This window comes from Genypterus blacodes, unplaced genomic scaffold (genome assembly GCF_046128005.1).
Source record: "Genypterus blacodes isolate CSIRO-AG114 ecotype Tasmania unplaced genomic scaffold, CSIRO-AGI_Gbla_v1 ptg000112l_1, whole genome shotgun sequence".
Taxonomy (NCBI): Eukaryota; Metazoa; Chordata; class Actinopteri; order Ophidiiformes; family Ophidiidae; genus Genypterus; species Genypterus blacodes.
Genome location: NW_027466916.1, coordinates 1,061,131 through 1,075,275, shown reverse-complemented (window position 1 = coordinate 1,075,275; position 14,145 = coordinate 1,061,131). Strand labels below are relative to the sequence as shown.

At 44.0% G+C, this 14,145-nt stretch overlaps 1 protein-coding gene and 2 non-coding genes across 4 annotated transcripts in view; all 3 read left to right on the top strand.

Moving 5' to 3' along the window:
- arhgef10 (Rho guanine nucleotide exchange factor (GEF) 10) overlaps positions 1-14,145 on the top strand; it is a 39,604-nt gene that overhangs the window by 23,423 nt on the left and 2,036 nt on the right. For both annotated transcript variants that reach the window (XM_076161665.1, XM_076161664.1), the window contains 8 exons: positions 381-508; positions 1,254-1,354; positions 1,615-1,736; positions 2,802-2,888; positions 3,703-3,929; positions 4,446-4,603; positions 8,073-8,215; positions 9,053-9,227. In XM_076161665.1, coding sequence (XP_076017780.1) covers positions 381-508; positions 1,254-1,354; positions 1,615-1,736; positions 2,802-2,888; positions 3,703-3,929; positions 4,446-4,603; positions 8,073-8,215; positions 9,053-9,227 — 1,141 coding nt within the window. The remainder of the gene's footprint in view (positions 1-380; positions 509-1,253; positions 1,355-1,614; positions 1,737-2,801; positions 2,889-3,702; positions 3,930-4,445; positions 4,604-8,072; positions 8,216-9,052; positions 9,228-14,145) is intronic.
- trnai-aau (transfer RNA isoleucine (anticodon AAU)) lies at positions 1,820-1,893 on the top strand. Its single transcript has one exon. It is a non-coding gene; the product is annotated as a tRNA-Ile (tRNA).
- Positions 2,226-2,299, top strand: trnai-aau (transfer RNA isoleucine (anticodon AAU)). Its single transcript has one exon. It is a non-coding gene; the product is annotated as a tRNA-Ile (tRNA).

Below are 14,145 nucleotides of genomic sequence, written 5' to 3'. Positions count from 1 at the left end.
TTATGCTGAAAGCTCTGCTAAGATCATCATGCCCCGTGGAACTTGCACCACTCTAACTAATTGTTGTATGATTTGTTTGAACAAATAAGACTTTCTGTGGATATTGTTTGCGTTATAATTGCCTCATATCATCGCACCCTCCTGCCTCTCCTGGCCGTTGATACGTTGGTTCTTGTACCGTATGTAAACAATGACGCACTGTTCAAGAATTGGGCTGTAAATCTAAATCTCCTTGTGTCATTAAGCATTGTGACTCACTGCCACACAGTATATAGTGAATAGTAGAAATGAGCTCCCTTTGTTTTTGTCCTTTTAGTTCTTCCTCTCGTCCTCTTTCTTCATCTCTTACTCTGTCCATCCATTTCTGCCTCTGTGTACAGAATGTAAACCCCACAGTGGCTCAGGATTGGGTGTCGGGGCTCCAGAGGCTGATCCTGAAGAAGGAGGAGGAGATCAGGGCTGCTGACCGCTGTAGGATCCAACTCCAGCTGCCCGGCAAACAGGACAAGTCTGTTTTTTTACACAAACACGCATACACACAGCTCTACACACACCTCATGCTCTGATCGGTCTCAAACAACTCTGCGACCCCTATAATGCAATAAAAACAGTTTCAACAATCCCCACCCTTTTTCCTCCCCCCTCTGTTTTGTTTATCCAAGCTTTGCCTTTATCCCCTTTTACCCTCCTTTCTCCTCCTGCACCCGTCACCTCTCCTTATGTCCACAGCTTAAGGAGAACATCACTGCACATTTGGATAAACAACATTTTTCCACCCGCTCTAATCTGAGGCATGAATCACACAGGGAGGAAATACAAAAACAGTTTCCTCTTTCTCATATGCATCATTGTTTGTTTCCAAAGGATAGACGCTGCAGCTGTTACTCACACGTGTGCTTGTGACACACACACACACACACACAAACGACGAGAGTGAATCTTGAACTTTTTCTTACACACTCCCTCTGTAACCATAACTCATCTCTCTCCAATGTCTCTTTCTCTCTCTCTCTCACTTCATCTCTCATTCCCGCCATACATAGCTCGTCAGATTATCCGCAAGTATGTTTGGAAACACAGCTGTCCCTCATTCCTTTCATGATCCCTCCATGACAAAACACAACATGTCTCACCATGAGCCAGTGATGGGAGAGACTGTACACACAAAATGACATCAGAATGTTTGTTTGAACCCTTTTGACTCATTACCTCCTCATCAATGTCTTTTTTTACGTTGTTCTCTCTCTTATCAGGTCTGGTAAACCCACATACTTCAGCGCAGTGTTCAACACATTCAGCCCAGCCATCAAACAGTCGTGGATCAGTAACTTGCAGATGGCCAAACTGGCTCTCGGTACAGATGTTCAACTTCTTCTTTTCTCATTTCACCACTCGCATATGCAAGCATGTTACTATGGTCTTCATTCATTTCCATAGATCTGTTTTGAAAGCTTTATTATTATTATAACAATATCAAATCATTTAAATGCTATTCAAATGTCAGGCAGATTTGTAATTCCAGTTGCCATTGAAACAACACATGATTTTTGTGGTTTTTCAAAAGTCATCTGAAGATGCTGAATTTGTACGTTTGTCTGTTCGTTTGTGTATCAGAGGAAGACAACTTGCAGGGCTGGTTCTTTGCAGAGGATGATGGGAATCAGATCAAGAAACAGAAACACCCTCTCCTGCTTCGCCAAATGCCTGTGGTCATGTCCAAACTACAGGAGTTCAAGGTGAGACCTACCTGCTCTCATGGGTGCAACACCAACACAGGCCATGTAGTTTAGTACGCGTCGAATGAAGAGGTTGTGCATGTGGCCGGTTAGCTCAGTTGGTTAGAGCGTGGTGCTAATAATGCCAAGGTCATGGGTTCAACCCCCATACTGGCCATGTTCTTTTAGTAAGAATGTAATTGGACTGTGCTGACATTTACACACACAGAACTAACTTCCTCAGCGGGATGTCTATTTGTGTGAAGCACAGCTTCAATTGAAAAACGCGACACTCGATATGAAGTTTACAGATTCTATTTATTTTTAGGATTTACTCAAATGGGCTTTTGAGGTGGGAGGGGCTCTTGATTTTGTCTGGCAGCTGCTAGTCAGGCCTGAGAACCAGTGAAAGCTTGAACCCACTCACCTCACTCTCACCATATGGAATTCTCTGCCCCCTTTAGCTAAGCGGTCTCTTCTTGCATTTTTTCTAGTGGTCAGTGCAGAGCAGGCCGGTTAGCTCAGTTGGTTAGAGCGTGGTGCTAATAACGCCAAGGTCGCGGGTTCGATCCCCGTACTGGCCATGTTTTTGTATGTCCTGTTACCGTAATAAATACCAAGGTGTGTTCTTGCAATGGATGTGCAGTGCAAATTTTCATGCACACATTCACATTGCATAACAAATCACAGTTTCCATAGCTTCCACAGCACTCAGGCACTCCCCAGTTCTCAAATGACTTCTGTCCTCTTAAGTGCCGGGGCAGAAGGCTGAGCAACTCACAGCAGGCAGAGAGGGAGGGAGGTCACAATTGTTTGGCTACATCTGGCCGGTTAGATCAAAGTTGAAGGAAAATAAACTCCCACCGCCCTCGGCACCTGTCGGAAATGATCAGCACACCTGGGGTCAAAGGTTCACTGTGGTTTATTGTAGAAGGTTTTTTTTCTGAATCTTAACATTCAGAAACAGTACAACGGCAAACATCTCTTTTGTTTACTCAGTCAATTCCTAAATGGTGACGCAATGCAAAAAACCATCTGAGCCATCATTTCACTTCATTCTTCTTCTTCTTCTTCAATCTGTGGCAGGTGGAATGCGCCGTTCACAACCCGGAGCCCCACATCAACACAGAGAGCACCGCCGACTCCCCTGTAGTGGGCCACGGCTGTGTCTGGGTAAGAGTTGTACTCCCTGTTTCCCTTGTAACAGTAGAACCGTACTTGCTGTCGTTTCACCCAATGCATAATGGAGGAGTTGAAGTTGTCGGTGGGTAGATTAAATGATTCATCAAGTGCACCACCACACAACTGTCCATGCAGATTTCACTTTGAGGGGAAAAACAAAAATCCACTCTTTGTTTTGTTAGTGTTGAGTGTTGCTGTCAGGAGGTTTTTGACTTAAGGTCACAAAGCATCTTGAGCTTTAGGGTCCAGATGTCAGCTTCACCGCTTCTCTATGAGAGACTCCCCACTCTCTGGCTGCTTTGATGAAGTGTAAACTGTTAGCACGTGGCGTAAAGCTGACAGATGGCGGAACTGTGGCTTTCTGTTTATTATAACATCTAATTTCTCTTTGTGTATGAGAATCCGGGTTTAGAAGTTATTGCTTGATTGCTTAAGGCTTTCTCAAAATAAACACATGACTGTCACAGCCTTGGTAATCGCTGCTGACAGTGTATTTAAATGTTAGGGAAAGCCTTGGAACTGTTCTAGATACAAACAGCACTCCAGCTGGTTTGTTTTAATGGTGAGTTTATATATACATTAAAATGCTACAGAGCGATGAACTTTAAACTCAGGTCCGTCAGGTGTTTTTGATTTCTCTAAGGACTCAAATGTTGGTATGCTAATAGAGTTTGTGGCTTCAAATTGGATTGAATTTAAGGACTTAAGATGTCTCAACTTGTGATTTAATTAATCTAAAAATGTATAACAAAATAGATCATTTTAGTGTCCCTGCACTTAACCTGTGGTTTCATATTTTCTTCAGGTTGCAAGTTGTACCAACCAGATGGGCCAGATAGCCATCGTAGCCATGCAGAACTCCAGCCCAAAGGTCACCGAGTGTTTCAACGTAGAGTCTCGAATCCTCTGCATGGCCTTCGTCCCCAGCGAGCTGCTGCAGGAGAATGGCGAAACAGCCTCTGATAACAACCCCGCCCCCTCAGGAAAGAGTCCTGACACTCCCACTGTCTGCCTGGGCATGGAGGAGGGCAGGTACACAATGTCTCAAATGATGACTAAGGGAAAACACTGTCTGTTTTAATATGAGAGGTATTATTCTTTCTTAGATGTTGATAGAATGGTTGATGCCACTTATATCGGTCACAGTAGAGCAAAGTGTGAAACCCATAAAGAGAGGAATCTATCCTAGTGGCCAAGACACTTATCCAATATCACTAACCTCAATTCAATTCATTAGGCTTATCTCAGGGGTGTCACGTTGTGTTTTAGTAACTTAAGGACCTGTGACTACAGAAACACAAGATGACAAAGCAGATTGGAGGAAAGTGTTTTTGCCAGAAAATCCACATTTCAGCACAAAATAACTCCCAAATGCTTTGAATGTTACAAAGCGGCAAAGCACCAGATGAGCTGTATGAGAGTTTTAGCTGAGTGAATTATATAGAATATATTCAGTTTTCACCCTCTAAAACTTTAATTTAACTTAAGTTATGCAATACATTTGACTGTATTGATTTTGATGCTAATTTGATCTCCTGCTTTGTTCAGTATCATCGTGTATAAGAGCAGCCAGCGCTCCAAGAAAGTCCGTCTTCAGCATTTCTTCACCCCGGACAAGTCTACAGTCACCAGCCTGGTCTACAAGAAACACTGTCTGTACGTGGGCCTGGTCAGCGGCTCTGTGGCTATCTTCTCCAGATCACAAGGTGTGTGTGTGTGAGCAAGGGAGTGACTCTGGAATTATGTGTATCTCTTCTGTTATAGTCTAAGAGTTCAGCCTTTGTGATGTTTGTTGATACTCTTAAAGAGCTATAATTAGGGCAATTATAACATCAGATGGCTGTTACTTTTCAAAACAGAAATCCATTCATTGAGTTCAGAAGACTTTGTTTAGAACTATGTAAGCTAACAGTGTTTACCTCTTTACCTCTAGTACTTTGTCTGAATGTGCAGTGACCTTTGGTTAGCAATCATTTCAATGAAAGCACTGTTGCTACACATATTTGGTGACATTTTAAAGCCATTGGTAGGGAAAGAGTCAAGAAGAAAAAGTCTGATTGTATAATATTAAGTTATATTTTGAAAAAAGTGGAAATGTTTTGAGAATTAGAAGAAAACGTCCAAAGCCCAGCACATTAATGATCTAATGTTCACTTCCTCCAAGAAGAATAGAGAATAGAATTTGTTCCAAGTTGAGAACATCTTTAGATCTATAAAATGATGTCGTCTGTTGATTTCTGCTGATTTCTCCATTTCCTAGAAAGCATTTGGTGACACTGAATAAGAGGGGCAGAGTGTTGAGAGATTTTGATGGTCTGACAGGCTGCTATCATTCCTCTGACTAATGTGTCTGTTAATGTGTGAATCTGAGGCTCGCTGTACAGCTGAGAGAGAGTGAGAGGTTTCTTTTACTTGGTGTTACCGTTAACTCAGTTGTCTGGAAGAAGCCGATCTGTTAGCGTTGACCTATTTTATGTCCTCCCTCCCAGACGAGTGCAGCCTCATCAGAGGAAAGAATCTGGGCTACAATCTTCCTACAGTCCATTTCACATTCTTTTTTTCTTACCGGCTTCCAACGCGGCACAGAGAATCTCTCTCTCTCTCTCTCTCTCTCTCTCTCTCTCTCTCTCTCTCTCTCTCTCTCTCTCTCTCTCTCTCTCTCACCCCCTCTCTGTTTCTTTCTGTCACATAATGTAGGGGAATAGTCAATTTCCATAAACATGCTTAAACAGAATCCTCGTAATTCCTGGCTGTCCAATATAAGTACAGGTATGACTTTCCTGCAATTCCACTCGTGCAGGCATTAACTCTTCATGTATCCAAAACAGGACTTCAGATCTTTAAGCGTCATTTCACCATTTCTGCTCTGTTAAATGCACATGTGTGTATTAGTGTTTGTGTGTGTGTGTAATAGATAAAGCGAGAGAGACGGACAGAATATGTATAATGTCTGCCTGGGGGAAAAACAAAAGAGGTATTCTTGCTCTCCCAAGTTTCGTTTTGCCTGGGAGACACACATGTAACCCATCAGGAATGTTTGTTCCACCTTTACTGAACGAACAGGACTATGATTCCTACCTTGGGTTATTTTTGCAGAAGGTTCACACTGCACTTCTCTCTCTCCTTTGGTCTTTGGTGAAAGACTTAAAGTAGCTGCTTTTGCTCATTTTATCATCATTTAACATCAACTAATACTCTCTCTAGTATACTCTGATTTTGTATATGTTTATGTCACTAGAACCCAATGAGAGGCCAAACCTACCTGGCTCAGTTTGTTAGTGAACTGATTCCCTGTGTCATACTTCTTCCCCCCACCTCATATAGTGCATGTGGGCTAGGCCTAGGGTTTGTGGTTAGGGTTTGAGCTAGAGGTCTGAAACTTGGTCTAGTGCCCTTTTAGGCCCCAACCAACATACCTGGGTTGGTTTGGAATCTTTATCTAACTTCCTTAGGGAGGCACCATAGACCCTCATACAAAACGTATAACCAAAATTGGAATGAATAGGCAGACACAGGTGAAATTAGAATTCAATCTGGACAGTGAAACAAAATTCATCTCTACCTGAACCAGGCAATTTGTCAGTGACCATCTCTACCCTGACCTTTCCATTGTATTGCTTCATATTGTGACCGAAGGGGGGGAGGGGGGGGGGGGGGGCGTTAAACAATGCATCAACATTGCCACAGTGTTGACGGGTGTAAATCTTTGGCCGATTCAATTGCGATTATTTGCCCGGCCACTGAGCCCGGTTCAGCCATGCCTGTGATTGCCTCTGTGGGTGGCAGTGAGAGATGGAGAGAGTGAACGAGAGAGGCAATGGTTCAGCAAAGGTCACCAGTCATTGTCACAGAGTGGGGACATAAAACTTGTTGATGGGACGTTTCTGCCAGCCGGTGTTGTGCAACTGGTTTTTCTTGTTAAGACAGAGTGCTGGATGTAACTGCTCTTGATGCAGTGTAGGAAAATTACGAAAGTATAATTGGCTTGTGTGTGTGTGTGTGTGTGGCAGATGACAGATGAGTGAATGCTACAGCTTTTAAATGTGAGCCGACTCATTCCAGCAGGAATAACTTACATAAGACTTCATATTGGCTCCACTCTCATTTTCTGCACTTCCGTTCCTCATTCTCTCCTCTCTTTTTTGTTCTCTCCGTCACACTCTCTGGATGTTTTCATGCACACACATCTACACGCAGATGATTTGAATAACATACATATAGTATTACTGGAATGCTGATCTCACCTCACCCCTTTATTTATGGGAGATAACCTTTACTATTCTTATTCTCATGATCTTTTTCTTCACCTCCTTGAAGACCAACTCTCTCTCTCTCTTTCTCCTTCCCTCTCTCCTTTGCACACCGTCGCCTTTTTGCCTTCTCTTAAACAAACACGATTGTTGAGGCCTCATGCACTTCCTGGCCTACATGAGCTGAGGGAATGTGCTGTTTGGAGGAAATAAAGTTTGTATTTGACAATCGACTGCTCTCGTCTTGACAAACCTTCGCCAAACTCTGATTGGATTAAAAGATGCATTTGTATGATTATCAGCCTCCTTGTTGAGTCTTTATAGAGCCTTTTATACTAACTATGCCTTTTCTGTCCCCATTCTTTTTCAAATACGTTCAAATATATTTCTTACAATTTTACTACACTATCTGACTTCTGAAGGGGAACACTGACAGTTTCATAAATATGTTGATATTTATAAAGCCCCTGCACTGCATTTATTTCCACCGAGCTGGCACTGCAGGTGCTGGGGCACATGTAGAACAGAGTGTGTAGGAGGTGTGTGTGGGATAGAGCTAGGCTCTGACTAATGCTTCTCAGCCCATCTGTATTCATAGTGAAGGCTGTGAAAACCATCAATGGCCACTCCACCAGCATTAGCAGAGTTATAAATGCAGATGACATTTGCAGATGACATTAGTTAAGACAAGAGTGGCAATTAAAGTATTGTTTATGTTTTTTATGTACATGCAAAATTGCACGTTAAAGGTTGTGCTGAAAGAATTGGTCATTTTGGACGCAGAAGCTTTTCTCTCATGAGCTACACTGAGAGATCGTATCATGAATGCAATATTTGTATACACACTGCATTTATACACGGGTATTTTTTTTAAATGTATTTGTTCTGATAGCTGAGCTGACTGTGTTGCTTGTTGTTGTTGCAGACGGTTTGTGGAGCTCTGACAGGCCCAAAGTGCTGAAGCTGGGAGTCCTGCCAGTCAAAGCTATGCTGGCTGTGGAGGAGCATCTCTGGGCCTCATCTGGAGGACAGGTCTTCATCATCAGCACCCAAACGCACGCTGTAGAGGTACAGAACCCAAACTAGCTCTGAAACAGTTTCTAGGTTTGCATCCTAAAAGTTCCAGTTTCGCAGTTCACTGGGTGTGAAGCTCATAACTCCTAACACGCAAATGGTCTTATCTGTGTGTGTGTATCTGAAGCAGGCTGTAGTGAAAGAGTGTTGATAAGGTTAACAATCCCTTTATCTTTTTAGTTTTTTCATTTTTCTATTCTTAATCTTTTTCTTCACCTCCTTTTTCTCCTGTTACTTTTCCATCATTTTGTTATTCACCTCTTTTTTCTCGTTTCTATCGTTTGTTTTCTACACCATTACGTGTTCTGTTGCTCTTTTTCTACACCGTTACGTGTTCTCTTGTTTATTTTCTTTACCTCCATTTTCTCCATTTCTTATTCTCGCATTCATTTTCTTGGAATGAAAATGGAGAAAATGGAGGTGAAAAAAAACAACGAGAGAATAGAAAAACCATTATCTGGGAATCGCACCTGCGTCTCACAAATGAAGAAAACAAAAAACAACACAAACAGGATTCATAACATTGTAGTCAGCAGTATTAGAATCAAATCAATAAACTTGAATAAAACCTAATCAGACGTAACAAACAACAATGCAATGCTGTAGTCTAAACACACCGGAGAGCCTGTGAGCCATAAGGCTTTCAGATAGCTCCTATCTGGTTTGGAGTAACACAGGACAAAATGTCCCTCGTGTGGACGCTGTTTAATGCCATGATGAAACGCTGTTGTGCAAAGACTGGCTGTTTCCACCCTTAAAAAAAAGTCACTTTCACCTCCTCCTCCAAGACTTCCTTTTTTATTGTCTTGCCGCTGTGTCTCTTGTGTCCAGAGGCAGCTGGAGGCCCACCAGGAGGAGGGCATGGTTGTATCCCACATGGTGGTGGCTGGAGTGGGCATCTGGATTGCCTTCAGTTCTGGTTCCACGCTGCGTCTGTTCCACACAGAGACCCTGGAGCACCTGCAGGACATTAATATCGCCACGCCTGTCCATAACATCCTGACTGGTAAAGACACAAATTTCTTTTTGTAAACTGGTTTTAAGTGTTTTTGTCGTATTTTTCTCTGGTACTTTTGACTTTTGGCTTCTTCTTCTTCATGTGTTTACCATGTCTCTCCTGCCTATGAATGTCAGTAAAGTAATCCATATGTGTGACTGACACTGAAACCTGCCACAGAGCAACATCATCATGAACACACTAACATCAAAGCAGTGTTCCTCTCTTCTGTTGGTCAAGTGGAATACACTTATCCTTACACTCCTGGCCTGTGATGCAGCTCCATGACCTAAAGGTCTGTCTGGCTGTGTCTGTCAGTAATTAGTTGACATCAGCGTAGGTGCTCATCCAGCCATCTGTTGTTATGGCAGGTTTGTCACGCTCTCGTCCTCTTCCCAAAGTCTAAACAGTCATTTTGGAACCTCTCATTTGCTCTCTATTCATAGGGCTGTTTGTGGACGAATAGAAACTTCTGACCTTATGAAGTTTCCATGAGTGACTGAAGGAAACGTCAGAGTCTAGTGAAGCAATTTGTTGGCGTAATGTAGTATAAGATGTTTCAGCTTTTTCCAAGTTCAACTCTCCTCTGAATGCAATCGATCTAGATGTTTCTCTCCTAACAGTATTACATCACTTCATGAACATCAAGGCTCTTCATTGCTTTATTAGTCAAAAGAAACCAAATGCACCTCTTGTTGAATATCTCTGTAATTTCAGTGAGTTTGGTGTAGTACTGTTGGATGATGTCATACCCCCACACTGCTTTGACGTGGGACGGAATGTTTCCTTGTTGTGCCAAAGACTTTTGTTACTACGGCGATAGTCATCAATCACTTTGAATGAATTGAGTTAATTTAGTGTCGGTTTGTTTTAAAGCTCAATTTGTGGGCGTCAGTTGTCAAGCGAGTGTTATTGTGACAGGCTGAAGTCAGCAGCCGCCTCCCGTTTGGTAAGGAAGTTTGTTTGTGTGGGTATGAGTCTGTGTTTGTGTGTTCTTATTGCCGCTGTATTGAGTAGCAGTGTGTGTCCTGTTGTGCGTGTCTGTGTGTGTGTGCTGTCTTTTTTTGTTTTGTATTAATGTCTTTGCCTTCCATTTATAGCCTGACTGTACCGTGTTTGATTCTCGCCTTTCCTTTTGATCTACACTGACAACTGTGTGTGTGACAGCTGCAGGGTTAATGTGTGTGTGAGAGCCAGTGTGTCATGATCAGCAGTTAATGACTTCCCTTTCAGTAACAGTGCTGGTGTTGGCTGAGTTCTGCCTACACTAAGTGCCAATGGGTTGCAATATTAAGACCGAGAACAGCATTAGAGACATTAGGCCTGATGAAAAGATGATGAAAGCCCTCACAGGGTGTCAAATCTTTCCATTATAAACTCTGTTACTCTGCTAATCTACGACCAAACTCTACTCTTTTCATCAGCAGACACTAAGGCTTCAGGTTATCGGCTCTCTGGTTTTTGGAGGTTGGGTATTCGGCTCTGGAGAGCTGCTAGTTTATCACTGTGGCAAAATGAAGCTTCGTGCTGGTGGATTCTCTGCCAAGGAGGTCGTGTTCTCACCAGCGCTTTGTTCTTCCATCAGCGGGACCAGAAAGATTTGGTTGATAGGCTGACACAAGGGTTGAACAGACTTTAAAGCAGATTGTGAAATGGTTACAGAATTGGTTTTATTGTCTTTTTAGCTCAGATGCAGCGATTGATCCAGATCTTGCTAATATGCTTAGATTTGATTCAATTAGCTACTGATTAACTCAACACTAAGGCCTGATCGCAGAAAGGTAAAACAGACGCAGAGGAGGAAGAGGAGGTGGTGAGATGAAGCCGTATAGTCCAAACTCAGCGCCCCATGAAGACTTACAACCGGAGGCCATATTGCGGTTTCGGGACATTAGATAGAATCTGTCTAACGTTTGTTTCCATGTTTAGGAAGCGTATGCAGCATGTGCTTCATCTGATCAGTAACTCTGGCTATCTTGCGGAGCTGTTTTGCTTGTAGAGAACTCTGTGTCGGAGGCCCCTGTGTCAGACAGATGTCCTCCATAAAGCCGTCCTGCTTTGGGACACCGCTGTCTATATGAACTAATAGGATCCATGTTAACCACAGAGGAAGCTGCTGGGGGGACAGACCGCCATCCATGAAAGCTTTCCTCCTCCAGGCCTCAGCATTAAGAGCTCACTTCCTCTGATAACAGCGCCGTGTCCTGACCCGTCGCTCTCTGCCACAAAAGCCTTCACCGCAATTACCCAGCTGCCCCGATTCTAAGTATGTCAGATTGGCAGGCTGTCGATTTCTCCTCATCGTCACGCCTGAAACGTTTAATGCAGAAGCAGCATTAAACTTACCTGTCAGCTCTCTCTCTCTCTCTCTCTCTCTCTCCCCCCTATCCCCCTGATGTGTTGCAATCTGCACTTTTCCACTTTGTGCCACGGTGGCGTTTTATCTCCACTGGCTGCCGCTGTGGAACAGAGTGAGACCAAGAATGTGCTGTTTCTGCAAGAACTATTTGGACTGCCAGCCAAACTGCCAGGGCCCGGAGGATCGGAGCTGGGATCGATGTGTCAGAGAGCGAGGCGTCTCTCCTGTCAGTGATTGTGACTGGGCACAAGCTTAACATGGTGTGAAGTAAAGAAAGAAGTCCTGGAAGTGACATGACTCTGATACTTAAGATTTGGAGAGAGGAGATCTACAGGAAGTCCAGATTATTATGGAAGGATATTATGTTACAGAGGCAGCCACAGTCGGGATTGATCTTGTGGAGGATATCGCAGCAGGAGAAAGAAAGAACACATAGGGCGTTGTCTCCAGTTTGAATGGTGCAGTGTTGAATGCAGGAGCTGCTGTAGGTGGAGTTCACCTTCTCGTGTTCCTGCATGTTGGAGCAATTCTCACCAAATCCCTTCATTGCAGACGGGAGTTCCGTACCCGAGCACTGAACACACGGTGGTCTTTAAATGTGCTGTAATAGCCGTTATTTGGCTCGTTAATCATAGCTGGAATTCCTCACTTCAAAGCACCCGCATGTTCAGAGTCATTTAGTGGTGCTTACTTTAGATCCATGGGCTGATATTCACATTTTACAGTCAGATCTCTGAGCTGTCTTGCTTTAGAGCAGGGGGCTTCAACGTTTTTTAGACCAAGGACCCCCAAACTGATGGAGCAGGGACCCCCTACTATATATATATTGTATAAAGTTGTGTTTTATATCAAACTGGGCCGAGTGCCATGTATAAACAGAGCTACCCTGTCAATCAATGTACATAAAGAATCACAGGAAAGTACATTCTTACTGTAAAGAGACAACAAAGGAGATGTTGCTTGTGAGTTCTTGAGCCTGAGTCTCCACTGAGGGTCTAGACTCTAGTCTGTCTTAGTCTGCGGCACTGTGACCTAAATCTGCAGCCATCCATGCTCTAATGCCAGATAAACACAGGGGGGGGCAGGGACACACACACACACACCAGTCAATAACACCTCCATCTTTTCTTTGTTCACACACAAGCTTTGTTGTAAGACGGATCAGAGATCGAGATGAAGATCATGAAAAACCTCAGAAAGCTCAACCTGATGTTATGAGTTCAGACATGCAGGCCATCGTTAGGAAACCAAAGGAAGCTGATTGGACACATTACCGTCATTAATGCATAACTCATTAATTTTGGACAAAGAATGCTGGGAACAAGAGACTAAAGTGTGTGTGTGTGTGTGTGTGTGTGTGTGAGGGTTTGGTTAGAGACAGATGGTGGTCAGGGCCGTAGAGTCCACACATGAACCCGGGTCTGTGGTCTCTACACCCACCCATCAACTCTGACCTACAAATCTTTATCAGTCACACCACTTCCTGCTTCCTCTCAAAGCAGTGAACGTAACCTTGGAGCTGCTCCGCTCTCCTCTCAGCTGTGTGTCGGCTCTAACAATGCAGCAGAAGTTATTTCCAGACCGACCGTCCGGCTGATTCAGTACATTAATGTCAGATTTGAGATTTGCTCTCCCTCCCACTGTCGGCTGTCAGGAATCCGTGCAGATCAAAGTGTCTCTCCGGTGCAGGATCAGGGCCGTATTGACGTTCACTCAGGGTTTATTTTAGTTCACCCTCTGGGTGGGGAACTCCAAATATTATGAAAGGAGGAAGTTGAGCAAGGCCCCCAACCAGCAGTGTGTGTGTGCCTGCAAACACCGGGCCCTCATTAGAAGCACATGTGGGCCGGCTGAGGGCCCCAGCCTCTGCTCTGGCTTCCATCGAGGGGAGAAAGAGGTACCTTCCTGTTTCTTGGAAGTGTGGCGTGTGTGTGTGTGAGGGGTCACCTTTAGGGAGGGGGGGCGGGGTCAGGCACAGAGACTGGCAGTAATTTCTTCCTTAATCTCTTGAGGATTACTTTAAGGGAAGGAACTCCAGTCGGGCCGCTGCAGCAGCAATGAGTCATGACAGTCTGCCGCCCACGCAGCACCGCCGTGCAAGACTCCACATTCTCCCTATAAACACCAAGAAATGGTAACTAAATGTGTTTCAGTTTGTTCTTATGATAACTGTAATGTAATGTAAGGGGAAGAGACGAGAGCCAGACTCACTTAATGAGTGATGGATCATAAAGAGCTCAGGTCGACTCGTCCTCGCTGAAAGACGCCGTAAGTCCGACAATTAGAGTTTTGACAGAGCAAAGCAGCGTCTCGAGGAGTAAAGCGAGCCGCCCGGTGCCACAAGCTGTGTGAATGGAGGCAGAGCTGCTTGCTTAATTGCGGCATCACGCTTCACTCATTCTATTGCATAACACTTTTGTGTTTGTTTGTTTGACTAAAAGGAGAGCAGAACGGCGCCCTTTATCCTGGCTCCCCTTTGGTTTCCCTGGAGACAAATAAACGTTATCGCTGCAGATGCCCTCACTCACTGCAGGCACATACACACACATACACACACACATTGTACTC